The sequence below is a fragment of the Actinia tenebrosa genome, unplaced genomic scaffold (assembly GCF_029948245.1).
Source record: "Actinia tenebrosa isolate PJP-AT-01 unplaced genomic scaffold, QUT_ActTen_1.0 PGA_scaffold9__36_contigs__length_13948895, whole genome shotgun sequence".
Lineage (NCBI taxonomy): Eukaryota > Metazoa > Cnidaria > Anthozoa > Actiniaria > Actiniidae > Actinia > Actinia tenebrosa.
In genome coordinates, this window is record NW_028292586.1 from 12874964 (window position 1) to 12902563 (window position 27600).

The window sequence follows — 27600 nt, forward strand, 5'->3', positions numbered from 1 at the left end:
CTAATATAATAAATGAGAAAACGACGAGAAATTTTTTTAATAAAACTAGGAGCTCTCCAGCTTGAATTCCATTGTCACGTTTTGGATATTGTTCAATACCAAGTCTCCAGGAATTATAGTCATGCCTTGTTTCGTCTTTCTTTTTTTAAATTATCATAGGCACATAATGCTATTATCCCACCACCAACAACAAACGCTCCCGTAATCCCGGCCCGCATCACTGCTTGCGTGTATATGAGCTCGATTTCATTGAATAAACTCCCACCATCGTACCAGCAGCCATCGCACCCGCACCAACCAACGCCGCGCCTCCCCGAATAAGACCATCAGCTTGCTCACTACTTTCTTCTCCATAGCGGCACCAGCGAGCGAAATGCTCACAGTTGTTAAACAGTACGCTGTATTCTCTCTTGCCGATTTTCGATTCAGCTCTCTCGATGATTTCCTCGACAGGAAGCGGTTGTTTGCCTTTCCAAGAACCGTCTTCAACTCTTACTTCATCCCCTTGTTTCTTAAAATGGCTGTACTTTTCTTTCTTTATCATTGCTATGTTTGAGCTTGTAGAACAACAGCCCACTACATCGAAGCTTCCCACACGCTCGTCTGACACGGAAGTTGCATGTATGATGTAGCCATCACCCACATTCACCGCATAGTGTCTATATGCACCCTTCTTTCTTATGAATACCACTAAATCTCCTGGTTTTCCTGGACAAAAATCTTCACTCATCTTTAAGATCTTGAGGGAGGTTGTTTAACGCCGCTAATGGAATAGAATCATCGATGCAAACTTCTTTCAAACTTTTGTACCATCTGTTCCTAGAAACAGAATCAATAGAATAATTTGCATAGGAAAGCCCCTAGTCTCCTACGCAGCATGATATTAGTGTCGTCACGCAACGCTCACTCCCCTAGTTAGTAGCTAGGTAGGGCAGTTAGCGTGGCGTGATAACACTAATAGCAGCTGCGTAGGAGACTAGAAAGCCCCTTATTAAAGTTAAACCGTTTAGGGAAATATACCGTTTAACTATTCGGGGAATCCCTAGAATCGGGCATTTGATTTTTGGAATTCATCTGTTTGTCTGATTTGCTTGGACAAGCAAAAGCACGAGATTGGAATATACGGAGATAATGAGTTGACGAAACCATAAATTAAGTCTAGCAGTAATAAACTATGCATTCGGTGTGTGCAATGAAGTAGAGAGAATATTGTTTTCTCTCTACCCATAAATTAAGTCAATAAGTTACTGGATTTTTCCTTGTTAAATTTTGTATTTCGATAAATGTACTCAACATTATTTTTGCCGTACGTTTCTAAAATTCCTTCATCAGTGTTCTAGCATAAAGTAACAACTTCTTCATGCTTTTCGTCCGTGTCGTACATGTAGTACCATCTAGAAGTAGCATTGGCAGCCAAGCATTTATTACTTGGACTTTCTCATCTTTCTTCATTTTGTGCTTGAGCAAATTGAGCATCTTTTAAAAAGCTCCTAGACTGAAACCTTCAGTTTTTTAAGCATACCACTTTCTTGCATTTCTTTCCAGTTATAGTCTTCGTATGCTTTTAATGACTCTGCTTCCTTGTTCTCTTAACATCTCATTCGGTTGAGAAATCCTTATGTACATCATCATAGCTTGAAATATGATACTCTATTTTATAATGCCCCCCCCCCCCCCTTAGATGTTCAATTTCATAGACAGCCAACCCCTTTCAAGGAGTTCAAAATTATATATGTGACCCAGCCCCGGGAAGAGTAGCAGATTAACCAATAAACAAAGAGACTACATGAAAGTTTGTGATTTTACTCAAGCATGTTTGAGCAAGTCTTTAGTAGTGCAAGTAAAAGAAAAATCTGAATCTGACTCTATAAGCTATACAAACTATGTGAACAATGTGACAAACAATGCATTGCGCTCCTAGATTTCAAATCACTTGCTTAGTGGCGTAGCTCACTTTTTATTCTCGACTTTCACATCCCCATAATCCTTTGCTTCTTTGGGGGATAACCAGAGGGTAAAAACCCACTTATTTTGCTGAAGGCTGATCAGACAATATTGAAAATACCTTGTTTGATATCTAAAGATAAAATGAAGAAGTAAAAAACAGAAAAAGATAGTTGCTTGAAGTCGTTTAAGGTAAATTTTAAACATTTTTTCGTAAGTCAATACATTTTCTGTAAGACCAAAACTCTTGATGATCTGTACACGCAAAAATAACTTGGGATAAACTGATAATCAGTATTGTACAGATAAAAGCAGGTATAGTATAAATTGAATTAAGAAACCTTTCAATTTGGGACAGTTTTTGATTGGTTACCCCCCAAAAACGCAAGGCATTATGGGGATGCGAAAGTCGAGAACATGCTTAATTTTCCCGGCTTTATAAGTACTCTTTAAATTGTTTCTATTAAAATTGAATTTTTCATTCACGCTCCATTTCCATTAGGACGCGGTTACGCTATCAATAAATGAGTTTTATCAAGGCGCATGAATTCGCACTATGCTGTCAAATATCCCGAATAGCTCCTCCAAAAATTCTTGCTATTCGTGGAATGATTTACTTTCTCTAGAAAAAAAGAAACAAAGACGACAAGAAAATAATCTTTAAAACTAGGAGCTCTTCTGAATTCCATCGTTTTGGGTAATATTCAATACCAAGTCTCCAGAACGTATGGTCACTGACTAGTACTGCTTGCGTGTCTTGTCTTCCTCTTTTGAGCTCTGACTCGAAGAATAAGCTCCCGCTATCACACCAGCAGCTATCGCACCAAAACCAGCCAACGCCGCTGCGCCCCGAATAAGACCATCAGCTTGGTCACTACTTTCTTCTCCGTAGCGGCACCAGCGAGCGAAATGCTCACAGTTGTTAAACAGTACGCTGTAATCTCTCTCGCCGATTTTCGACTTAGCTCTCTCGATGATTTCCTCGACAGGAAGCGGTGGTTTCCCTTTCCAAGAACCGTCTTCAACTCTTACTTCATCCCCTTGTTTCTTAAAATGGCTGTACTTTTCTTTCTTTATCATTGCTATGTTTGAGCTTGTAGAACAACAGCCCACTACATCGAAGCTACCCACACGCTCGTCTGACACGGAAGTTGCATGTATGATGTAGCCATCACCCACATTCACCGCATAGTGTCTATATGCACCCTTCTTTCTTATGAATACCACTAAATCTCCTGGTTTTCCTGGACAAGAATCTTCACTCATCTTTAAGATCTTAAGAGAGGTCGTTAATGCTTATAGACGTCTTCCAAAACTGTTACAGTCTGTTCTTAGAAGCAGAAGAAGCCTACGGTACAACACAACCGTGGGTAATCCCCCAGGATAATTTGCATAGGAAACCCCCTTAGCTTATTATTTTTATACAGTTTAGGGAAATATACCGTTTTATTATTCGGGGAATCCCTAGAATCGGGCATGTGATTCCTGGAAATTCATCTTGTTGTCTGACTTACTTGGACAAGCAAGCACGATAAGGGAATATATGCAGGAGATAATGAGTTGCGAAACCAAGTTACTGTTTTTTTTCCTTTTTGTTAAATGTTGTATTTACTGTAGTTTCAGCTCAAAACGTTGACTATAGGAGAAATGGCATTAAATATAAAATCAAATATCTTATAGGAATTTGTATGATATCGATTTGTATAGGAAATGAAAGTTTGAGAGCTTTCGAAACATCAAGAGTATCTATAAATTCCGAATTGTACGAGAAGATTTTGTGCGATTTTTTGTTTATAATACACTCAAAAAAATTGAGCAACTTAATTGGGACTCTGAAGAGTACAATTTGGGATTTAATTGTACTCCTCTTGTCCAATCAGAATCGAGTTATTTTGTTGAGTGTATTATAAGTATGGGAATCCATTGCGCTGAAATCCCCATACAAATCTTTATAAAACATTAAATTCTATATTTAACTCAATTTCTCGCGTTTTGTTTATTATGAGCTTAATTTCCGCTTCCTTACTAATGTCGATTTGTGCAGCTCGGCTAGTTTTAAGGGAGTTAGGGTCACGTGACCTGTTAGTGTAGGGCCGGATTTGGGGTCAAATCACATTGGAAATAAAATCCCGGCGCCAAGGAGTTTGACTTTCGGTCGCGCGTCGCGGGTGGCGGGTAAATGGTGTGGGGGTAACACTGTTTAGCATTAAAAAAATAAATAGATTTTTTTAAAAACATATCTATTTATTTATTTCCATTATTTTTTAACTGAATCAGTATCGTCATAAACTTTTTAAAGTAAAGTCAAGTTTTGATTTTTTTGTAAGTAAATAGTAACGTGTTTCTAGGTAATAACTTGTCCACTCTCTGAACATGAACATGAAGATGTTCATGAAGCTAGTGATCTACAAGTTGTGATATCTTGAGTGATTTTCGTTCGCACTGAAAGGAAATGAACCATTTGCTAGTAGCTGATTAAAAAAAAAACACATCTTCCTACAGTTATTGTTTGTTTAACAGTGAATTTCATGTCCCATGCAATGTGTCATAAATCTTTATGGTGCAAGGCTACAAGAAAATTTTGTCATTAAGATATGTACTCAAATTCCATGTGTTTTGAGAGTGAGAACACCACTACTTAGCTCCATGTGTATTAGACTGAGTAAATACAATGCTGAAAGTAGAAATAAAATCATTATGGCTATAATAAGTACTTAAGATACTTAGCTCCATGTTTTATATGAGCAAAAATAAACGATGATCAGTACAAGGAAATGCACCCGCACCATTTACCCGCGACCCGCGACAGAAAGTCAAACTCGGCGCCGCGCCAAGTCACAAATTTTTATTATGGCATCCTTTTTTGTGGTTTACCACAAGGAGCGTTCACCTTATTTAAAATATTTTTTTATCATATTTGTTATATAGAGAATAATACATGGTCGCGCGGAGATATGGAAGTTATCTTCGTGTGTTCAATTGATCTCGTGTTCAATCAAACTTGAACACGAGAAGATAACGACCATATCTTCAAGCGGCCATATATTTTTATGTTTATTATATAAACCATAGCACTGTATTTTTTTCAAAACAATTGAATTTTATTGTAGAAAACATAGTCTCTAATAAACAAACCCAAATCAAAAACCAAAATCAAGTTCAACTCAAGACTGTTAATTACCCCTCGTAGGGTCAGTTGTTGGTTCATATTCCTCACCGTTTTTTCTTTCTGACTGATAGCAAAAGTCTGGACAAATACGAGTCGAGTTCTCGAGGGGAAATCTCTTCAGTTGTGAGAAAGAATTGAATGAGCGACAAGTCGTCCTTTGTGTTGTTTTTTTTTGGTGTTTGCATTTTCCTCCTCCTCGAAAAATCTATGACGTCTTGTAAGTCAAATGTGGAAACCTTCAGCCATGTTTTTAAACTTAAATTTCAATAGTTTTAACAAAATTATCGATCCAGTAAGCAATCTTTGCAACCACATACGAGACAAAGCTGCCGACCGTCGTCTGTGAGAGCAATGACGTCACAGAATACTGAAAATTATCGTATTTTTACATGTGTTGAAATACGAAATTTCTCAGTTGTAGAAATCTTTGTAAACAACTATTATTATATATAGTTTATATAATAAAATTATTTTTTGCTCTTACACGATTGAAAAACAAAAGCCGGCGCTCAAGCTAGTTGTTGGTATTACAACCGACTGCCACCCGAAATTCATATTTAATTCATACGTTTCTGCTGTCACACATCACTTGTTCCTCTTTTTTAGTCAATTTAACGGACTTACAAAATTAAATGAAAGCTCAAACGTTTTTCAATGTCTAACCTATCCATAATAGTAGTCATGAGACAGAAAGAGGTCAACACAGTAGACTTGGGCCATTATTGACGACTGTTCCTTTGCTTTCTTTTTTTCTCGGCTTCTGAATCGCTTGACGAGCAATAAGCACCCAAACCCAAAAGGACTGCGCCTGCAGCTACTCCAAGCCTAATACCGAAGTTTGTGGCTTGGTCACTCGTTTCTTCTCCGTAGCGGCACCAGCGAGCGAAATGCTCACAGTTCTTGAACAGCAAGTTATAGCCCCTTTGACCAACTCTTGACAAGGCTCGGCGAACTATCTCCAACCTTTGAAGAGATGTTTTACCTTTCCAGTCATCTTCTAGTGTCACTTTGTCTCCTGGCTTTTTAAATTGAATATAGAGTTCCTTTTTCACTACAGCGAGGGCACCCAAGGAGTTTGTCGAGCAGCAAGATCCACTGCTTGAGCCAGCAACATTCTTGCTATTTACGTCGGCCTCCGTATCTGATGTTACGTGTACAATATAGCCATTTCCTACATTCACGGCGTAGTGATCGTAGATTGATCTTTTGAAAACCAGCAAATCTCCTGGATTACCTGGGCAACATTCGTTCATAGCCATTCCGTTTAACAAAACCAGCTGAGATGAACGCAAACAACGTACAAGAGAGCACAACAGAGAGAGCACTGTTTCCGCAAACAATGGAATCGTGTACTCGCCGTTTCCGAGAAATAGGTGCCCCTGTATTGGCGGGAAAAACCCCGCAGATCAACGGAGCCCACGATTTTCTTTAACTTCAGCGGAAACTGGAAAGCTATGCAAATTTCTTTTTTGATTTTGCTTTTGTTGATTTTTTTTTCTTTTTTTTTTGTCGAATTTTGATTTTCGCTAAGATACCGTTTATCATTTATCGGAGGAGTGGGGGATGAAAATGATTTTTTTTCTTTGATTTTCCAAGTCATTGTCTATGAAGTCTGAAGTTAGGTGTACAATTTCACCATCTCCTACCTCCACAGCGTAGTGACTGTAGATTGTCCATTTGAAAACCATCAAATTTTCTTTTTTTTCTTTTTCCTGTTCTTTCCTTGATTTTTCCTTCCATATTAACATTTCATTTGTTCGCTTATTTTATTCTTTCTTTATCACTCTGTCCTTTCTATTTCCGACAACAAAGTAAACCATTTACATTTTTATTTATTTTTTCCCAGTGATTTACACTTTCCCTTACCACTTACAATATTATTTTTTTGTGTCTTATTTCATCTCTATGGTGCAATCATAATATTTATTAACACATAAAGGCTGCTAATAATGAAGCTACTCTGTTTTATGATAAAAAGTTTGGAAATACTAAGAGCTAAATTTGTATAGTTAAGGAAGTACGTTTTGTTTGTTGGAGTAGGGAGGGGAGGGTCATCAGTAAGAATTTTAACTTTTATGAAGGGTCAAACCTTTTTATTTTGATGAAAGTCATTTCCTTGCTTACTTAATAGGAGGATCATGAATTTTTTATTGAGTGAAAGGGGGATGTCTACAACCATTTAAAAATAATAATTTTACTGCAAATCCCACAGCCCTCCTCCCCAATAAATAACGCACCTCTCCTTAAAACAGCATAGGCCCAGTGGGGTACTTTCCTTGTCCAAGTGGTGGGGGTGATTGGTGATCTTTTTTAGAGTTGAAAATATTTCTTGTCACTTGTGTGAACCTTTTAGGGGTTCCTTTATGGAAAGTCAGTTACATTACATCACTCTGCACCTTTCAGGGGCAATTGCTATTTATTTTCTTCATTGAACAGACATGAAAGGACAGAAGAAAATATGTTTTCCATCAACTCCAGTTACTTTCAATCATATATGGTCATACCTTTTAGAAGTTGAATTCAATATTGCTTCAACAGCTCTCATAATTTATGTGTACCTTTTAGTAGTCGTTCTCAAAATCGACTCCCAATTGTTGGACAAAATTAGTACCCCCCCCCCCCCCCCACTCCCCAGGAGCATAGGTTTTATGATTGCACTTTATAGTGCAATGTTGAAAGTTCCTAGGTTCTTGAACCAGCTGAATCCAATAAAGATTTTCTCTTCGCTGTCTCTTTTGTTACACTTTGATGTAGTCTGCCAAGTCGTTCCTGTACAATCACACGTACACACATTAGAGCATATCAACTGTACATGGACTTTAAAATTTAACAGACACTGTCCTTTTAATCATTCTGGACCTAACACTGCCATTGCTGGTCATTATTAATATGATCCCATAAAACCTTTGTACAATAAAGGCTAAGGTTTCGTGACAACAGCCATGTTGGATGATGGGGACAATAAAATCCTTCAAATTTTATTGATACTCTGAAACAACCTTGGGACACAAGTTACATTTGTATCTCACACATGGAACTGGAATTTAACTAGATCTGGTTTTGAGCAGTGAGAAAAACCAAAGAATCAAAAGAAAAAACTTGAATCAAGAGAGAGGCCCTATAATGGAACAAACTCTAGTCCAGGAAATGAATCTGAGACCTCAGAGGTGAGGGACAATCAACTGCATGCTCAAGGGCAGATCCAGCCAAAATTTTAGGGGGGGGCTAATTGAGTTTAGGGGGGGGCTAATTGAGTTTCTTCCGTCAACACAGTGGAAAACAATAAAAAAAGCATCTAATTCTTCATTTTTGTTTTGTTTTTTATCTGCTGAAGGGGGGCTTCAGCCCCTTTTTGCCCCCCTGGATCCACCCTTGCTGCTACTCAACCTTGATTACCAACATACAATCATTTTATATGTGAAAGAATACAATTTCCTAGAGTAAAGGTTGTAACATGGCTGCCCACACACGATCATGCAAAACATCTGTACCTGAGCATTCTGTAAAATGTTATTAACCAGCATTATTCTTCTTCTTGAATTCATCAGCTTTTTTACATAAGGTTCAAGGTCTAAAGGCATTTCTTGTAACTCCTGGAGTTTGCGAAGATCTAAAGAAAGTAAAATGACATTGGCATCCAGTCCACCATCTTTTCCTTGACCGTGAGCATACATTTGCAAAGTTACTTAGACTGTAAATCAGCTCTCTGAGGGAGGGAGGGAGGGAGGGAGGGGGGTTTATTTTTCATTATACCTTAGTCCCCCCCCCTTCCTCCACCACTACAACTACCATTATCATTCTTTCTTGGGGAAGGAGGGGGGCACCGCCACCACCACTACCGTTCTTTCTTGGGGGAGGGGGAGGGACATTGGGGAAGGGGTTCAGAATAGTGAAAGTAATAGATAACGATCACCATATTCCTATCAAATTTATATTCCCCGAAAGGGAAACTGTTAGTTGTTTTACAACCTTAAAAAGAAAACTCACAAAACATGTATTCATGAATGTAAGTTATGTACCTTCGGTAAGAGTATCAATCTGCGTTCTTAGTTCCACTTGACTTTGCCTAGGAAAGAGGAAAAAAGCAGTACAAAACTTTAGCTACTAAGCTAGCTACAGTGTAGGTCCTCTTGCTCTAAAAGAGGTAATCAATTAATAGACGTAGAAAAAGATGGATTTTTCCCGGACAATACTAAATTTCCACGATCATCTCACCTCACAGTATGAACTTTACTGTCTAGTTCTTCTATTGCTGGTTTAAATAAATGTAGAAGTCCTTCGGCCAATGCTTCATGGCTGCTTCCATCTGGAGGGGAAATGATCGTCGAGTCGTCCGCCATCTTGGAAAACACGACAAAACTCTCCTCACCGGGTAGAGGGTAAGTAATTTTTTACTTGCTTTTTTCGTGCGTCATTTCCCCACCGGGGAAGGGAAGATTTTGTATACAAAATATATACAAATTTAACCCCTTCCCCCTCAGAAAATAAAATGTGATCAAAGTTCAAAGTCTTAGCGTGTTGTCAATATGGCGGCTGTTGTTCATCTTCGGCGGATTTTGAGCCCCAAATTCGCGGTAAGAATGAATGATTTCATTCCTTTTTATGAAGAAATAATTAATTTAGAGTATTCCTTAAGTATTTTGTGAAAGAAAAGTATGGCTGCTTTGAAGAATATAACACTTAGCTTGAAAATTGTCTTGCTCTGCAAAGGTTACACTCCTCCAAAAGTCTTTTTTCCATTCTCTTTCATTTCTCTTGTCTTTAGGAGTTTAGAGCCTTTATTGAGATCGATAAGGCTCTAAAAATTCCTTTTTTGGTCAGTGCCGTTTGTCTTTTCAAATTCAGTAAGTTTATTATCGGTTTAAAAATCCTTTCAACTTTAAATAAACTTCATAGTTGTTTTCGTGACCAAAATTATTGCATAACAGTGTAAACTTTAAGGTATATGGGTAAAGAGTAATCACATTTTGTATCATAAGGGAAGTAAAATATTTCCAAAATTAAATATTGAAATTTGATTCAGATGTAATTTCAGATTAAATATATATAATTGCACAAGCAACAGTACAGCAATACAAATGCATGCTTACATGCACTGATATTTTTTGGTCTACTTTTTGCTCTTCAAAAAGAATATTTTTAGTCCTTTGACTATGGAGCAGCAGAATGCATGTCAGAAGGTCTGATTGGGGGGGAGGGGAGGGAGGGAGGAAAACAGAGAACAGAAAACAAACTCAACAAAATCTGCTAACATGTGATGCCAAGTCCAGGAATCAAACCTGAGACCCTAGCCTGCTAAGCAAATGCTCTTAAACTAGGTTGTCATGTAACATGAAAAGGATTGCATGCATTACATGATGACCCAAAGAATAATAGAGACCTTTTGATCCGATGATGAGTAAGAGAAGGAGTACAAGTATGAGTTTTTAACTTTCCTAGATTGGCACTGTCATTTCGTATTCCTGGTCCTGTATGTAGATTGAAGCTTTAAATTGTAAAAAATCGGAAATCCACTATGATTCAGTGTTAACCACACGCACAGCGCGCACAGGACCAATTTTAGAACTCTTACTCGTACTCTATCTCGTACTGGTCGGTTCTAAAGGTCGCCAATGTCTGCATAGGAACCTACTGAGACCCCAGAGGTTTGAGACAAATGCCCTACAAGTACTACACCTTTTATCCCAGCTCCTGTTTACGATGTTAACGAATTGATTCTGTTTTTCTTTACAGAGAGTATTTTGTCCCTCAAGACTTACCAATGTTTTGAATGTAAGTACGACTGTTTATTAGGCCATTTGCACCATAGCATCACTTTCCTACAAGTACCAGAATCCCTAGCACACTTTTTCTTTTCTCTTGTAAAAATACAGATTTGAATAAAAAGAAAATTTTGCAAAGCATTTTAGTAGTGGTCGTAAACTGTAGCATGCGTCTATATGGAAAAAATACTGGTATGTGATGCAGGCTAGTAAAATGATACTGTTAGAAAAACGTGCCCATTGAACAAACAAGGTTTTTATGCCTTATTTGGTAACACTAGCCAGCTTCACATCGAAACTGTGCTGTAATGTCTTTAAAACAAACTCCTATTCTGAAATTTTTTTGATACTAAATTATTTGATTATGTTTCAGACAAGAAACTGTTCATCATCCATTGCACATGAGGCATCGTCATTCAACTCAGGGCTTTGCTTTGGTAATGAAAGATTGATTGATTTGAATGGATGGAGAGAAGGAGGGATGGATGGATGGGTGGGTGGATGGGTAAATGGATAGACACATTAAAGATTGACTGGTTGATTGAAAAGATGGATAGATGGATGGACTAGATAAATATATGGATGGGATGGATGGGATGGATAGATATATGGATGGGATGGATAAATGGATGGGATGGATAGATATATGGATGGGATGGATAAATGGATGGGATGGATAGATATATGGATGGGATGGATATATTGATGGGATGGATAGATATATGGATGGGATGGATAGATATATGGATGGGATGGATAAATGGATGGGATGGATAGATATATGGATGGGATGGATAGATATATGGATGGGATGGATAGATATATGGATGGGATGGATAGATAGATGGGATGGATGGGATGGATAGATATATGGATGGGATGGATAGATATATGGATGGGATGGATAGATAGATGGGATGGATGGGATGGATAGATATATGGATGGGATGGATAAATGGATGGGATGGATAGATTAATTGGTTGATATATTTTATGATTAGAAATGTCGGAGGAACTGAAAGCACTTCAAGACATGTCAAGAAAATTTGCAAGAGAGGAGATTGTCCCAGTTGCAGCCGAGCACGACAGGACAGGAGAAGTATGATCAGATACAGTAATACTAAAAGTGTCTAATCTACAACCAATTCTGTTACTGGCTGTGCAAAAACAAGCATCTACATATACAGTCAATTCAAAAAATGTTGTCGTCGACCAACTCAAGCCTATGCGACTGGACCGAAAGGAACTCTGGGTAGCAATCATTGAAGCCGAATTGACTCCATAATTTTATCTCACTAGTTATGCCTGGTTTACAGCACGAACCTTCGTAGGCGAGCGAGATGAGACATGCATTTGATGGATTGTTTCTCGCCATTATTATCTTATTACTAGCTGGAACAATTAATTCAGAACGAATATTTAACCGCTTCAGTGATTTTTACCCATATTTCTTTCAGTCCAGTCGCGTAGGCTTGAGCCGGTCGACGACAACGTTTTTTGAATTGACTGTATATATATAATCACATGCCAGGATGGATGTTAAATACTTGTGGTTATATTCTTTTCTTGGTGAAAACCATCCTGACTTCTCTCTTAATTTAAAATTTACTTTTTAGTTTCCTTGGGATATCATTAAGAAAGCCCATGCTCTTGGACTGATCAATGGACATATTCCAGAATCCTGTGGTAAGTATCCTATACCATACTTACTGGGATAAAGTAGCTTGTGTCTTAATGATATGATTTTAGCTACATGTAATAAGAAAAGTGCTGAGACGGCACTACCATAATCACAGCATGTCAAGTCTCTTCCACAAGTTTTTTAGTTGTACAAAATTTGCTTATTTTATTTTATTATTTGATTATATAATGCATGAATAGAAATGGAGCTATGTAAATTGTAAATTACAATGGTTTTTTGTTATCATTAGGTGGTCCAGGCTTGGGTATTCTAGATGCCTGCGTCATCACAGAAGAATTAGCCTATGGTTGTACAGGCATACAGACTGCTATTGAAGCCAACTCTCTTGCCGTAAGTATCTCCTTGTACCTCATAAAATGTTGCTAAAAAATCCAGTTTTATTCCTCAAGTTTTGAGTTTTTATTCTTCAGGAAATGCCTGTGGTTATTGCTGGAAATAAAGAACAGCAAAAGAAATATCTGGGAAGAATGATGGATGATGTTCTTATGGCTGTATGTACACGATCTATTCTACTTATCTATCTTTTTACTACTCCTCTAGCTGTAACTACATAAGTTGTCATTTAGTTCTTTTGTTAGATAAGTTGTCTAACAGTATTGCAATGGTTAAGTCGCCATCCTCAACTGACCATTAAATAAAGTTTGGATAATATTATTAATAGACTTAGGGTATAAATAACTGCAAAATCCCTCTTTGGGACTTTGACAACTGGTCGCTAAATAGTAGTTGGGTGACTTATAAAAATAAATAATAAATTAATAGAAAAAATAAATAAATAAAAAATGAAAAAAATAAGATAAAAATAAAAAATCAAAATTAGTTATGCTGAAATTTTATCATTCATGTTTCATAAAGGCCTACTGTGTGACTGAACCTGGTGCAGGTTCTGACGTAGCAGGGATAAAAACCAGAGCAGAGAAAAAGGGAGATGAAGTAAGTAACACAGAAAAAGTGGATGAAAGTTTCAAAATTTGCTTTTCTTTTGGAAAAACCTATGGTTATGAAAATTTCCAATTTTTGATGAAAAAAATAGGGTGATCTCAGACAAAGTTTCCACTGGGGGGAGGGGGGGTGGAACAATCTATACTGTATGGTAAGATGAAAAATTAAGCTTACAGAATTTTTCATCGAAGAACTTATGGTCAAATCAAAATTTCCATTTAAATGTTTTCCCTCTTTCATGGCATAATGTGCAAGTTATTTGTATATTTTCAGTATGTCATAAATGGACAAAAGATGTGGATTACCAATGGAGGTGTTGCAAATTGGTAAGAAATAGATGGTTCACTGTGTTTGTAAATCGCTTTTCCTTTCAAGATATGTTTGGTTTTTGCGTCTATCTGTCCACTTGCCTGTGTATCTGTCCATTTGTCCATCTGTCTGTGATTGCTTGTATTTCTGTCTGTATGTCTGTCTGCCTCTTTCTTTATATACTTTGTATTAGCAAGGACAGATCCAACAGCTTGTCTATCTGTCCAATGATCTGTCTGTTATTTTGTCTGTCTGTCTGTAACTCGGTTTATCTGACTTTCTATAGTCTAAATACATTGAGTTTTCTTTAGGTACTTTGTATTAGCAAGGACAGATCCAACAGCTAAAGCAGGTCAGGCATTCACTGGATTCATTGTTGAAGCAGATTCACCAGGAATAACTCGTGGACGCAAGGTAATTCAATAACTTGTTCTGTAATACTCCTTCAATATGACCTATGCATACTATTATGACACATGCATACAGTACTGTTTATCGAGCCCAAGGTTTGCATATCATCCAGTTTGATTCTCTGATGTGGGGTTTTCCCTTGATTTGAGAGTTTCCTCCCAGAATGTTGGTTTTCCTCCGTCCACAAAACTTACCATACATGCTAAATTCTAATCGTATACATCAATTTCTCCATCATTTTGCCGGTCTGTCTGTCTTACATCTGTTTTTCGTTTTTAGGAGTGGAACATGGGTCAACGTGCTTCAGACACACGGGGTATAACATTTGAAGATGTCGTTGTTCCAAAAGAGGTAAACTACCATATGCAGTTAATAGGCCACGCTGAGTACCTGAAATCAAAATTATACAAACTATCAAGAAAACAACCATCAGACAACCACCACAACAATGCCATACAACCACCACAACAATGCCATACAACCACCACAACATTGCCATACAACCACCACAACAATGCCATACGACCACCACAACTTCATTGTGTATGTCAGACAAGGGATGAAAAAGTATTGTCTTTAATGAACCAAATTTGCAATGAAAATATCTAATATCTCTATTGAGTGATAACTTTTGTGATATTTTTCCATCCATTTAGAATGTCCTGGGAGCAGAAGGCCTTGGATTCAAGATCGCCATGGGAGCATTTGATAAAACACGTCCTCCTGTAGGTGCTAGCCACCCAATGGACCCTCTTAGCTTGGGTCCAATGTTTACCCATTTCAGACCACTTGTCATTCTCTTGAGAATAAGATTCTTCATTTGAATTGTATCTATATTCATGTGTCTTCTCATGCACAGCCATTAAACAAAGAAATGATACCTTTGGGAATGACACATGATCTGAAATGGGAAAACTGTTACATATAAGCTAAAAGAGTACGATTATTCGCCCCCTTGGTTCTGCTCTTGCCATGCATTCTGTCCTGTAGATCATGTGTCTCGTTGCGACAATGATATTCCTTGTTTATGTGTATTAATAGGTGTATATGTCTATCTGTTCAGGTTGCAGCTGGCGCCGTTGGACTGGCTCAGAGAGCTTTAGATGAGGCTACTAAGTATGCCATGGAGAGAAAGACCATGGGAAAGCCTATCTTTCAGGTAACAAATACATGTTTTATAACCCAGAATATATAGTTTTTGATGGTGATATCATGACTGGTTCATGTTATGATGATGATGATGATTATGGTGGTGATGGCAGTGACAGCGATGTTAATAATGATGACTGCAGTGGTGATGGCGATGATGGTGGTGATGATTGACATTGGTGTTGATGTCAAATTGGCAGTGATGATGATAATGATGGTGGTGATTGACAACAATGACAAAAATGATGATGACGGCAGTGGTGACGATGGTGTTGGTGTACAAAGTTTTGGTGGCAGTGGTGATGGTGATAGTGATGATTGACAACACTGACAATAAATATCTCGACAGTAGTGGTGATGAGGTTGTTGATATTCAGTGGTGGTGGTAGTGCTGGTGATAATGATGGTGATTGACAACACTGACAATGATGATGATGGCAGTGGAAGTGTTGGTGGTGGTAGGTGGATACTGGTAAAATGTCACTATTTCACGTTTGTCCACAGCATCAAGCAGTGTCCTTCATACTGGCAGACATGGCAATAGGTGTAGAAACAGCCAGACTGGCAATGCATAGAGCAGCCTGGGAGATTGATCAAGTGAGTCAAACACATAGTTATGCTTTTTATAAGTCCATTCCCCTACCTCCTCTAAGTCCTCTTTTCTAGACATTCTAAGGAGCACCTAGATGTTAAGATGCCCTGTTGTAACCTAATCAAGCCACAGAAACCTCAGCTCTAGCCATGGTACAAAGTGCCATAACGGATACAATATAATGTGTTGAGGCCACTAGCTCATGCAACAGTATAGAAATTCTGTTTTCCCGCCGTTATGTGCAGTGTGAGTCCGCTAACTAGTTAATGTCGCTGTCGCGTCACGTCACGTGTGCACGTTGTCATTTATAGTGTTAGTGTAATGTGATCATCAGCTTCATGTGTTATGTTCTCGTGCAATGTGTTCATCAATTGGTAAATTCTTTGCCATTGCTTGCTTGCAGTATTGTACCGTCGTAATGTAATGCTCTTTGTTTTAGGATTTTACTGTGTATCGGACACCTGTGAAACCTTTTGATGAATAAATCAAATTCAGTACATATGAAGTTGAGACGTGTGTGTGTTTAACCCTACATAATGCTTGCTGTGATTGGGTAAATTAGCGTGCACGAATGTGCGCCATAGTTGCACTTTTGCGTACGCGAACTCCTCTATGCCTTGTGTGACCCTTTCACCACTTTCGTGAATAGCAGTCTTCAGCGTGCTTCAAATCTCGATAGATGTTTGTCAAAATGTTAATGACCTCTCGATCCTCACTGGGTGGGTACTCCATCTGAGATCACTAATTCAGAGTGTCCTAATCATCTCCTAATGCCTTATGATGAATTGCAGGGTCGTCGTAATACATACTATGCATCTATTGCTAAGTGTCTGGCCGGTGATGTGGCTAATAAATGTGCTACAGATGCAGTCCAGGTAAAAACGAGAAAAACACTCATCCATTCTCTGTATATAGACCCCTTACGCTGAGTCCCGAGAGAAATTGTTCTGCAGGAAATAACAATGGATTTTTTTTTTTTTTTTTTTGCAAAAGAAAAGACGGCCTATTGTCTTGTCCCCCATAACAATTCCTCTAGGAAATTTATGCAAGGGGTCTTTAGTAACCCGTGGAGCAATTATGGATTAACTTAAAAACATTTTTACTACTATATAAGTATGTTGCTTCTTCATTTATATCAAGTGTTTTTGATACATGTTATCAGGTGTTTGGCGGAAACGGTTTTAATACTGAATATCCTGTGGAGAAACTGATGAGAGATGCCAAGATATACCAGGTAAACAACGAGTACTTTGTGTTTCTTTTCTTGTCTTTATTTTTCTTTGTTTCATCCTTTCTTTTCATCCCTTCCTCCTTTTTCTTCCTTCTCTTGCTTGCTTGCTTCCTTCCTCAATTGCTTCCTTGCTTCCATTCTTCCATGCATCCTTGCTTCCTTGCTTCCTCCCTTTCTTCCATTCTTCCTTACTTCCTTGCTTTATTGCTTCCATTCTTCCTTGCTTCCTTGCTTCCTTGCTTCCATTCTTCTTTGCGTCCTTGCGTCCTTGCTTCCATTCTTCCGTTCTTCCTTGCTTCCTTGCTTCCTTGCTTCCTTGCTTCCTTGCTTCCTTGCTTCCTTGCTTCCTTACTTCCTTGCTTCCTTGCTTCCTTGCATCCTTGCGTCCTTGCGTCCTTGCTTCCTTGCTTCCTTGCTTCCTTGCTTCCTTGCTTCCTTGCTTCCTTGCTTCCTTGCTTCCATTCTTCCTTGCTTCCATTCTTCCTTGCTTCCTTGCGTCCTTGCGTCCTACCTTGCTTGCTTGCTTCCTTCCTTCCTTGCTTCCATCCTTTCTTCCTTCCTTGCTTCCTTCCTTTTATCCTTTCATGACCTTCATTTCCTATTCTCCTTATTACCTCGCAGATTTACGAAGGAACCGCTCAGATCCAGAGGATGATCATCGGACGAGAACTCATCGATCGAGCAAAAATGACCAACTACTAATCGCCAGCCACAGATGACAATACTTTAATCTTCATCTATTATTCCCCAAAAACCCATTTAATATTATCTCTACTAAGCTTTCATGGGCAAAAACAGCGAAACAAGTAATGAACTAATAGATGACAGACTTTCAAGGTGTTAGGTGTAATTATATTTTATACTTTAAACCAGTTACAAAGACGTGACAGAGTACATGCTGCCTTTTTGCTGGCCAGCATTTTGAACGACTTCAGGCAACAGAATTGGTCTTTTTTCGGTCCTCACACTCTTCGTTCTCTTGGTTTTGCGCCGAGAAACGAAAACTATAAGGGGCTGTATATTTTTGGACCCCCTTTCAATACCAGCATGCATTGCATGTGGGTCGATTTCTTAACATGTTACTTGTGTCGTAAATAAAATATTGATGATAAAAGTTAGTGAAGTCATTTTGGGTTTGTGCTCACATCTTGCTCCTCACATGAACCGTTATTGTGCGATAAGCACCGCATATTGCAGGTGTAGCGCTTTGCGCATTAGTTTTCTTTGTTAAGAGATGTTGTGCAGTTTACTTGAGAAAACTCACTAGAGAAAAATCACTTATTCGGTTCATTACTTTTTCCTACGCACCAAAAGAAACTTACAAATGTTGCTGAAAAACATTCGCAAGCTTACCCAAAAAAGTCAGACAAAAACATGTGGCCATCTTGGAGAGATTAACAATGAATGATAATTAGAGATCTTTAGCAGTGCACCAACATGGCCGCAATGACGTGACGTGAAATTGAAGAAGTCGGTCATACACCATCGGTATCTCCAAGGAAGATTCATCCATTATCAATCATAGTTCCTAATTTTTCCAATTATTTTACACTTGCATTTATCCATAATTATTATTAGTTTTCAATTTCCCAGATCACATGATGATCCATTTTCACGGGTTGTCTAGACTTACTCCGATGCATCAGCTTAAATTAACTCGACTGCGACCTTTAAAACTTCCAGACTTTTACGGTTAACTTGATAGTCTTGATACCTTGCTTAGCGTGACAAGCTAGCTAGCGTTATGACTGGTCCGTCATAACAACTCGGGTGATTACATTACTGAATGCATTGAAGTGTACTCAGCAAATAAACTTCTTTAAATATCTTTCTGTGTGACTGCTTTCTCATATAATCAGCCGAGCAAGCAAGGAAATAAGATGGTATGCTTAATATATACGGTTATTTCCATTTTTGCCGGTAAGTACTGTGGTCTGGAACAGCGTCTAAGCTCTAGCCATCGATTTTATCATTCTTTCCTGTATCAAGCAACAACATATCACTGGCATTAATTACGGGAGTTTTGACTCACTTTGTTATTCACTTAATTCTAGTTTAGTCAACGAAATTTGACCAACATTTTCCAGAAATTAAGTTAAGTGTTGTACGAAATTAAGTCCGTATGTAAGTCAAAATTTTCATTAGTATCATCATCTGCATAGTATCGTCTTCAGCAGGCCAAAAGATCTTTCGGAAATTCATTTAGTTCGGAAAGATAACCAACGTAATTTAAGGACATCCTTTGGAAATCTTGGTTTACAGAAGTTTTTTGGAACCCCGGGAGAATGCATTATTTTATCGATTCTGAGAGATGAAAAGAAAATGCTGATTTAAGACCATTTTGTTACAGCTTTGTTTGTCTGTGGAGCAAATGCAGGGGACAAGTTCTTCTTCAATGAAATATCATTCATGCAAGTGACAACTGCAACCATTCCTCTTAAACAAGGATTTGACCTTACCTTCAGGACATGTCAAGGTGGTGTTTTATTGTATCAAGGAGGAGATGGAGATGATTATGTTTTATTAGGAGTCAGTCCAGGCACTGTAAATTATAACTCTGTCAGCCCACCCCATTTTACCCCAAGTCGCTTGACACTACAATGGAAGGTTCATGGAGTTGAAGGCTCAGTTCATGCTGGCAATGAACTTGATAAAAACTACATAAATACAGTGAGTTTTGATCCAGGCAGCTCATCAGTGAATGCAACCATAAAAATAGTTGGACCAAACAGTTACTCTGCAGTAGTGCCAAAAGATATATTAAACTTTACGGGAAGTGGACCCATGTATGCTGGTGGTAATCTCAGTAATACTAGTTCAATTAAGGGATTTGTTGGGTGTATTGAGAGTGGAAGGAATATTCCTCTTGTTATGTCACAAGGAGCAACAAATGTGCAAGCAGGATGTCCACTGGATTCTAAAGCAGGGTGCACTAGGAAAAGTGAGTACCAAACAATAAGGTTTATCATATAATTATATCATCAGTCGTATGTTGAGTTTCTGGCAATTCCATCTGTCAGTTTCATTTAGTCGTGCTCTGAATCAGATCAACCCCGAGGCTTTTTCAGGGTTCGATCTGCAAGTTAGCCATGCTCCACGAAATCTGATCAGCCCAGAGGTTGTTTCATGGTTCAATCTATGAGTTGGCTATGCCGTGACTTAGATCAGCTCAGAGTTGTGAGTTAGCCATGCTCCGACTTAGAACTGCCCAGTGGTTGTTTCAGTCTTCGATAAAATCTGAAGGTTTTTTAATTGAATTCTGCAGAATGTGATTCTGGTTTCACTGGATATTACTGTGAAGTGAACATCAATGAATGTAGTGGAAATCCTTGTCATTCATTCAGTACTTGTGTTGATGGCATCAATTCTTATAAATGCATCTGTGGATCACAGTGGAGTGGGAAGAACTGTGACAGATTTCTTAGTTCACTATGTGATGCCAAACCATGTAAGAATGGAGGAGTGTGTAAGGAATCATTTGACAGGAACAACTACACATGTACATGCCCTGCAGGATGGACAGGAAGGAACTGTGATTCGTCATTTAATCCTTGTGATTTGACACCTTGTTTTAATGATGGTACATGCTACAGGGACACCAACACTAGTAATGGTTTCAAATGCACTTGCCACAGAGGTAAATGCGTGACGTATTCTTATAGAATAGGCATATGGTGTAGACTATACGAATGCGAGATTCACATTCGTATAGCATGTAGGGCGTTGTCCATACAAGGGACCCAGGAATTGGGGAGCAACCAGAACAAAAAATGCAGTTACATTTATAGGGAAAAATTAAATATTAAAGAGAAACATTAGCCATACGTTGAGGGAGCAATTCAGACATACCTTCCAATTGCTAGTTTTTCATGGAATAATTTTGTCCACCTATTATTTTCTTTTCTTTTAGGATTTACAGGCATCCAATGTGAAACTAACATCAATGATTGTGTCTCTCTTCCGTGTGCTAATGGAAAGTGTGTTGATGGTGTCAATAGCTTCACTTGTAACTGCTCAGGGTCTGGCTACGCAGGCCCGACATGTTCTGACAACATCAATGAATGTACCTCCTCACCGTGTCTGAATAATGCAACATGTCATGACTATATTGGTACTTATGCCTGTAGATGTGTCAGAGGCTTTGATGGCAAACACTGTGAAAACAACATTGATGAGTGCAGTCCAAATGCTTGTGTTAACGGAGGTAACTCGCTTTTGTATTACTGTAATAGCTCCTCTTTGTCATCTTTAATTGATTATTTTAAAACGAGGTCAAGTGCTAGCTTACATGCGTAGTCTTTGCTATCATTCTTCAGGTACTTGTACAGATAAGATTGATGGCTTTAATTGTGCTTGTCCTCCTGGTTTTAATGGTGCAAGATGTGAAAACAACATTAACGACTGTGTTAACAGCAACTGTAATCCTAACCAATACTGTGTTGATCAAATCAACAATTACTTGTGTATCTGTAAACCAGGTAAGTTGGAAACTATACTTGAAAGATGATTTGTCTTAGCAAACCTTATCTTGCATCACTGATCATCTTTCATCAGGTTTCACTGGAAGCGACTGCTCAGTAGATATTGTGGAGTGCTTGAGTAACCCTTGCAAAAATAATGGCACCCGTAATGAAGGTGTTAATGGCTACACCTGCTCCTGTTTACCAAGGTTTAATGGTACATATTGTGAGTTGGACACCATTGATGACTGTACATCTCAACCATGTTTGAACAATGGCACTTGTGTGGATGTAGTGGGCGATTTTTACTGCAGTTGTACAAGAGGATTCCATGGAAAAAGGTTACGACATCTAGAATATATAAGAGCAATTCGTGCTGACCACCGGATTAAAATTCACATAATATATGCATGTGATATTTTTTCACAAATTGTGATATTCAGTTGCTGGAATGTTCATAATTAAAACAAACCCATGAATTTGTATTAATCTATTGCTTGTGTTTTTATTGTAGATGTGAGTTGGATGTTTGTAATCCAAATCCATGTGAGAACAACGGAACATGTAGATTATCTCTGGTCAATAATTATGACTTCAGTTGTACATGTCAACAAGGCTTTACGGGACATAACTGCTCCATAAACATTGATGACTGTCAGTCAAACACATGTGTGCAAAATGCAACCTGTATCGATGGAATCAATAACTACACCTGTCAATGCCCAGATGGTTACCATGGTGATTTCTGCCAGATTGAAATTGATGAATGTGCCTCCAACCCTTGTAAGAATAATGCGACATGTTCTAACGAGATTGGCCATTACAAGTGTCATTGTCCAAGTGGTTTTAATGGTACACAATGTGAGATCAACATAGATGACTGTCCATCACATGGATGTAATAATGGGACGTGTGTAGATGGTGTTAACAATTATACCTGCATGTGCAACAAAGGATATCAAGGAGAACTCTGTGATAGAGACATAGATGAGTGTATTAAAAGTAAGAGTATGTTGAATGCATTTTGATTTTCAGTCGTTTCCCCCAACAGAAACAATATCTTCCAATTAAAAGTTGGACATCGACAATGTTTTAAAAATTCTATTTTTCTTTCATGCTAATTTTGTCCTTAGATACATCTTGCATGAATGGAGGAACGTGCCAGAACACCATTGGCTCATATCATTGTGCTTGTAATGAGTTTACTAATGGCAACCACTGTGAACTGGACATAGATGAGTGTGAGAATAAGACTCTTTGTAACACGGGGTTGTGTAGCAACTACATCTACACTGGATACAGGTGCTACTGTGATCATGGATGGATGGGTAAGAAGTGACATTGGATAATAAGATGATTTTGTCCTTTCCTATAACCACATATGTTAATGTTATCTTTGTTTTTTTCAATGATTGTAACGTAGGTAGTTTATCGTTTCCCTGTTGACTTTACTCTTTTTAGGTAACAATTGTTACCAGAACATTGATGAGTGTGCTTTTAACAGAGATCCCTGCAAGAATGGTGGAACATGTGTTGATGGGATAAATAAGTACACATGTGTATGTACCTCAGGATGGGAAGGAAAACACTGTGATCAAGATATAGATGAGTGTGCATTAGGATACTGTAAGAATAGTGCTACGTGTAATAATGGGTATGGTACTTACAACTGTACATGTGTACTACCTGGATATACAGGCCCCAACTGTTCTACAGACATCAATGAATGTGCCAGCAACCCTTGTTACAATGGAGCCACTTGTAACGACCATGTTAATTACCGCAACTGTACGTGTGTCCCTGGCAACACAGGTGAGTTATTTGTCAGAGTTGTGGTTCAGAAATCATAAAAATACTACATAGTTTTAAATATGTCTTAATATTTTACTCTGGAGGTTATAACTGTTCCATACAAAAAGATAATGTCCCTCTTATCCTTGTCAAAACAACGCTACATGTAGTGATTTAATCAATGAGTTCAACTGCTCTTGTCCAGCTAATTATACTGGTCGTCTTTGTAAGTACCCAGTTTCTCGCTGTCGGCCCAACGATCTTGTCGAGGCTCCACGAGCAAGGCCTATCAGTATCAAAAACATTAATTAACTGACCCTTGTATACATTAGTAACAAAATCCTTGAAAGACTTTACACTAAGGAGATTACTAGGTGTAGCTAATTTGTATATGAGGTTCCAGAGTTTAGCACCACGATTGAAAAAAGAGGACTGAAAAGTAGTGGATTTACAAGGTGTTTCTAAGTACTTAATTTTACTAGACTGAGATCGTAAGGTAAGGTAAGGCCAACTTTATTTACACACGCTAGCCTAAATCAACACTTTAAACATTAATTTAGCCTTTACTTGGTCTCTTTGTTCCGCAAGGGTGGTCCAGCCCAGTTTGCGCATTGCGATCTCTGATTGACCTGCTTCATTCTTGCAGTTCGTGATCAATCTGTTTTGTGGACGTTGCAGTCTTTGGGCAAGACCATTCCCAAGCGAATCCCAGACTTCACAACAGTAGCTGAAGTGAGGTTGAACTAGACCATTAAGTACAGAAATGAGTGTGCTATGGTCAGCAAAGTCTTTGAGCCTCTTCATAGCGCCTATTGCACACGAGACTTTTTTGGCAATATCATCGGTATGCTTATCCCACGTGAGGGAATCATCAATTCGCACACCAAGGGTATTTGAGTCATAGACTCTCTTGATTGGTTCATCCCCAATTGTAACGCTAGGTTGCTCATGGAGACTATTCAATTTCGGCTTGGAACCAATTAGTAAATTCGGTCTTTGCTGAGTTTAGGCTCAATTTATTTGCCGACAGCCACTTTTTAACATTAGAAAGATCATAATTTACCCGCACTTCCATTTCTTCTAGAGAATTACTGCAAGCGGTTAGGTTCGTATCGTCAGCAAACATTCTCGGTGTGGTATAATTTAGACAATTTGGCAAGTCGTTTATGTGGATAAGAAAGAGAAAAGGTCCAAGAATGGACCCTTGGGGGACTCCGCAACAAATTTGCCTAGAACTCTAGAATATACCATTCACCTGACATTTCTGTTTTCGAGTTGTTAAATACGAACTCAATAACTTCAGAGCACTATCTGTAAGACCATAGGCCTCAAGTTTGTTAACCAGGATTTGATGATCTACGGTGTCAAACGCTTTTTTAAGATCTAAAAAATACAACCAACTTGTATAGGCCACAGCCCATGTTTGCAAACCATTCGTTTGTGCAATCCAACAACGCCGAAGCAGTTAAGTGGGATTGTCTGAAACCAAATTGATGATCTGAGAGTATATCTTTAAGGCTGTTCATGTAAAATCGTTTCCAGAATTTTGCTGACAACAGGCAATATGGAAATAGTTAAAGTTATCTAGCTCATTAAGCTAATCATTGTTTATGCAAAGGGGTTACTCTGGTCATTTTCCATTCATCGGGAAATAACTGCGAGTTAATTGCTGAGATCGTCATTAACGGCCTAGCGATAACAGGCGCGGCTAATTTCAGAAATCTTGTCAATTCCCGTAGCTTTGGAAACGGAAAGAGAACTGAGTAACTTTAATACCTTCTCCACATTGACTGACTTAAACCGTTATTATGCCTACTAATATACTTCATGTAGTCACGATCAACACTCTCAATATTCTTGGCAAGTGACGGGCCAATACTTATGAAATGTTCATTAATGTGGTTTGCGCGCAATATCTTCTGATGATGTTATTGTACGATTGCCTACCTTTATTTCATTTATGATATTTTGTTGTTGATTGATTCGTCCAAGAATATTGTTGACAATTTTCCATGATTCTTTTGGATCACCTCGTTTGTTTTCAAATCGAGTTGCATAATAATTAGTCTTAGCTTGGCGCAAAGCAACATTAACAACATTTTTAGCGGATTTGTACGTCTTCCAGTCATCCTCGGTATTTGTCATAGAGCTAGCTGTAAATTCTCGGCATCGAGCTGTGATGAAATACTCCTTTAGAGCTTGGTGTCGTCCGCATAGAGAGCTGTCAGAGTTCCATTAAGCACAACGTTTGGTAGACCATTGATAAAAACAACGAAGAGGATTGGGCCAAGCAGGCTCCCTAAAGGGTATCCAATTGGAGGCAATGCCATCTATAGGTTGCTATCAATAGACGTCACTTCCGGTAATAACTCTTTTTTGATGGCTTGTAGAATCCTGGAGGTTGTTTTGATCTCTTGTTTTCTGGTTTGATGTCGTAAAAATAGTCAAATACAATAGTTTGAGGACTTATTTTGATATGTTTTGACTTAGCATCCGCTAGTTGCCCTCCAGTCAACCGCTTGTTTGCCCCCCAGTCAACTCCAAAAAGTCACTTGATTGATAGTAAGCAATAACTACTCTTTGTTGTCGGTCATGCAGGTAGTTGTTGAACCAGTCATGTAGATGTCCTACCACACCTTAAATTTTAAGTTTTTCAAGAGGGATGACGTGACTTACAGAATCAAACGCTTTGGTGAAGTCCAAGTACAAAATATGGCTTTGCACCATCACTTGATGGCAGCAATGACAGGTAGTGGGGCAGGAACAATTGAATCTGGTCTAATGTGATTTACATGAGAAAAAATTCAGTTTCCCAGGAGAGAACGACTCTATTGTTGTGCCTTCTGTCATGGCTGCCATCACGTGATGGTGCAAAGCCTCTATTCGACTTCTACCCGGAATATTCGTTTTTCTACCTATTTGATTTTGACCAGGAATCAGAGTCGTATATTTACGAGTTCTTTTTTTCTCCAGACTCAGCGACCTATGTATATTTGGTTTGCATCGTACCCCTTGTAATCATTATTATCATCCTGCTTGTCATTGTATTGAAGCAACACAAAGAAAGTAAGTAGTGAACGAGCTGACCGACCGACCGACCGACCGACTGACTGACTGACTAAGTGACTGTCGGTTCCTCTGTGTTACCGTGTGACAGACTAACTGATTGAACAATTTTTTCCCCAGTTGCATTTTATTGTAGGAAAAGCACCAAACCATCCGACCCAAGGTCTGTAACACTGTACATTGATAGTAATATATTTAACATTTGATCTTTTTCCCACTGCTCATGTTTAGTAAGCTAGTGTTATATTTTTCTTTATTTTCCAGGGTTGACTCAAAACCGAACAAGTTTGTCATAAGGTATGCCTTTTTGAAATTCATTGTGTAGCGCATATTTAAGAATTGTTCACTAATAATTCAAGGGGCTGGTACGATCACGGTACGATCACGGTACGATCACGGTACGATCATGCCAAATGCAAGAATGCTATTAATGTAGTTTTTGAAACAGTAGAAGGGCAATGCCAATCAAGTTGTTTTTTTTGTTTTGTTCTCATGCAGGAGGCAACTCCACTGGAACCTTTAACGTCGTTTTCGACACCAGCCAACGACGACTACGAACCAATAGACCAGTTTTTCATAGATCGACAACATGAACAACATCAACTACCCAACACAGATGCTCATACAACTAACCCCACTACTTATGACAACACTGAGCATATGTCTAATAGTGATACCGCTGAACAGACTGGTGGCAGTAATGGATTGTCATATTACAATACAGCGCATGACGCTGAAGACACTACCGCTGTACAGCAATCCAGAGATATGCTGGACTTGAGTGCCAATCATGTTGAAGTTCCAGTTCAAAATCATTATCAAGGACTTGTCTCATCAGGAAAAAGTAGTGGTCAAGGAGTCTACCAAGATCTTAGCCCTGACGCCAGGCAAGAAGATGGAACTAAAGGGCCTGGTAACTACGCGTCTCTGAGAGGTTCTGCTGTACAAGAATATCAGGGGCTGGTTACATCTGATCTATTCGATATGAATGATCTGAATGAGTGCTATGTTTAATAAAACAGGTTAAAAACTGGTATACCCTGCTTTAAGCAGGAATATATGATATATGACT

At 38.5% G+C, this 27600-nt stretch overlaps 5 protein-coding genes across 5 annotated transcripts; 2 read left to right on the forward strand and 3 right to left on the reverse strand.

Moving 5' to 3' along the window:
- Nucleotides 1–2682: 2682 nt before the first annotated feature.
- Nucleotides 2683–3210, reverse strand: LOC116293776 (phospholipase A and acyltransferase 3-like). The gene has a single exon (XM_031701243.2). It carries the CDS (start codon nt 3208–3210, stop codon nt 2683–2685), a length of 528 nt encoding a protein of 175 aa, XP_031557103.2.
- A 2622-nt stretch (nt 3211–5832) lies between these two features.
- LOC116293778 (phospholipase A and acyltransferase 2-like) lies at nt 5833–6372 on the reverse strand. The gene has a single exon (XM_031701245.2). It carries the CDS (start codon nt 6370–6372, stop codon nt 5833–5835), a length of 540 nt encoding a protein of 179 aa, XP_031557105.2.
- A 1369-nt stretch (nt 6373–7741) lies between these two features.
- On the reverse strand, nt 7742–9467 carry LOC116293777 (SNARE-associated protein Snapin). Its single transcript, XM_031701244.2, has 4 exons — nt 9329–9467; nt 9133–9179; nt 8605–8723; nt 7742–7882 (listed from the first exon to the last, which is right to left on the reverse strand). The coding sequence occupies exons 1-4, from the start codon at nt 9451–9453 to the stop codon at nt 7796–7798; spliced, it is 378 nt and encodes a 125-aa protein (XP_031557104.2). The 5' UTR covers nt 9454–9467; the 3' UTR covers nt 7742–7795.
- Nucleotides 9468–9609: 142 nt separating this feature from the next.
- On the forward strand, nt 9610–18325 carry LOC116293802 (medium-chain specific acyl-CoA dehydrogenase, mitochondrial). The gene is made up of 17 exons (XM_031701282.2): nt 9610–9687; nt 10847–10885; nt 11249–11312; nt 11877–11974; nt 12492–12561; nt 12807–12907; nt 12988–13068; nt 13433–13510; nt 13793–13845; nt 14140–14242; nt 14519–14590; nt 14896–14964; nt 15303–15398; nt 15893–15985; nt 16772–16855; nt 17143–17214; nt 17833–18325. The coding sequence occupies exons 1-17, from the start codon at nt 9640–9642 to the stop codon at nt 17911–17913; spliced, it is 1302 nt and encodes a 433-aa protein (XP_031557142.2). The 5' UTR covers nt 9610–9639; the 3' UTR covers nt 17914–18325.
- A 709-nt stretch (nt 18326–19034) lies between these two features.
- LOC116293790 (uncharacterized) lies at nt 19035–27150 on the forward strand. The gene is made up of 13 exons (XM_089024565.1): nt 19035–19131; nt 19562–20152; nt 20477–20848; nt 21122–21415; nt 21528–21689; nt 21766–22012; nt 22186–22673; nt 22805–22999; nt 23133–23483; nt 26436–26528; nt 26649–26691; nt 26793–26825; nt 27027–27150. The coding sequence occupies exons 1-13, from the start codon at nt 19092–19094 to the stop codon at nt 27049–27051; spliced, it is 2934 nt and encodes a 977-aa protein (XP_088880691.1). The 5' UTR covers nt 19035–19091; the 3' UTR covers nt 27052–27150.
- Nucleotides 27151–27600: the final 450 nt, after the last annotated feature.

Excerpts from the sequence above, each read along its gene's own strand:
- LOC116293776 (XM_031701243.2), bottom strand. The coding sequence starts at position 3,210 with ATGAGTGAAGATTCTTGTCCAGGAAAACCAGGAGATTTAGTGGTATTC.
- LOC116293778 (XM_031701245.2), bottom strand. The coding sequence starts at position 6,372 with ATGGCTATGAACGAATGTTGCCCAGGTAATCCAGGAGATTTGCTGGTT.
- LOC116293777 (XM_031701244.2), bottom strand. The coding sequence starts at position 9,453 with ATGGCGGACGACTCGACGATCATTTCCCCTCCAGATGGAAGCAGCCAT. Across the intron at positions 8,724-9,132 it reads GATTGATACTCTTACCGAAG|ATCTTCGCAAACTCCAGGAG; the intron begins GTACATAACTTA and ends TACTTTCTTTAG. Across the intron at positions 7,883-8,604 it reads ACATTTTACAGAATGCTCAG|GAACGACTTGGCAGACTACA; the intron begins GTACAGATGTTT and ends GTGATTGTACAG.
- LOC116293802 (XM_031701282.2), top strand. The coding sequence starts at position 9,640 with ATGGCGGCTGTTGTTCATCTTCGGCGGATTTTGAGCCCCAAATTCGCG. Across the intron at positions 14,243-14,518 it reads GAATAACTCGTGGACGCAAG|GAGTGGAACATGGGTCAACG; the intron begins GTAATTCAATAA and ends TTTCGTTTTTAG. Across the intron at positions 14,591-14,895 it reads ATGTCGTTGTTCCAAAAGAG|AATGTCCTGGGAGCAGAAGG; the intron begins GTAAACTACCAT and ends CCATCCATTTAG.
- LOC116293790 (XM_089024565.1), top strand. The coding sequence starts at position 19,092 with ATGGTATGCTTAATATATACGGTTATTTCCATTTTTGCCG. Across the intron at positions 20,849-21,121 it reads CAAATGCACTTGCCACAGAG|GATTTACAGGCATCCAATGT; the intron begins GTAAATGCGTGA and ends CTTTTCTTTTAG. Across the intron at positions 22,013-22,185 it reads AGAGGATTCCATGGAAAAAG|ATGTGAGTTGGATGTTTGTA; the intron begins GTTACGACATCT and ends TTTTTATTGTAG.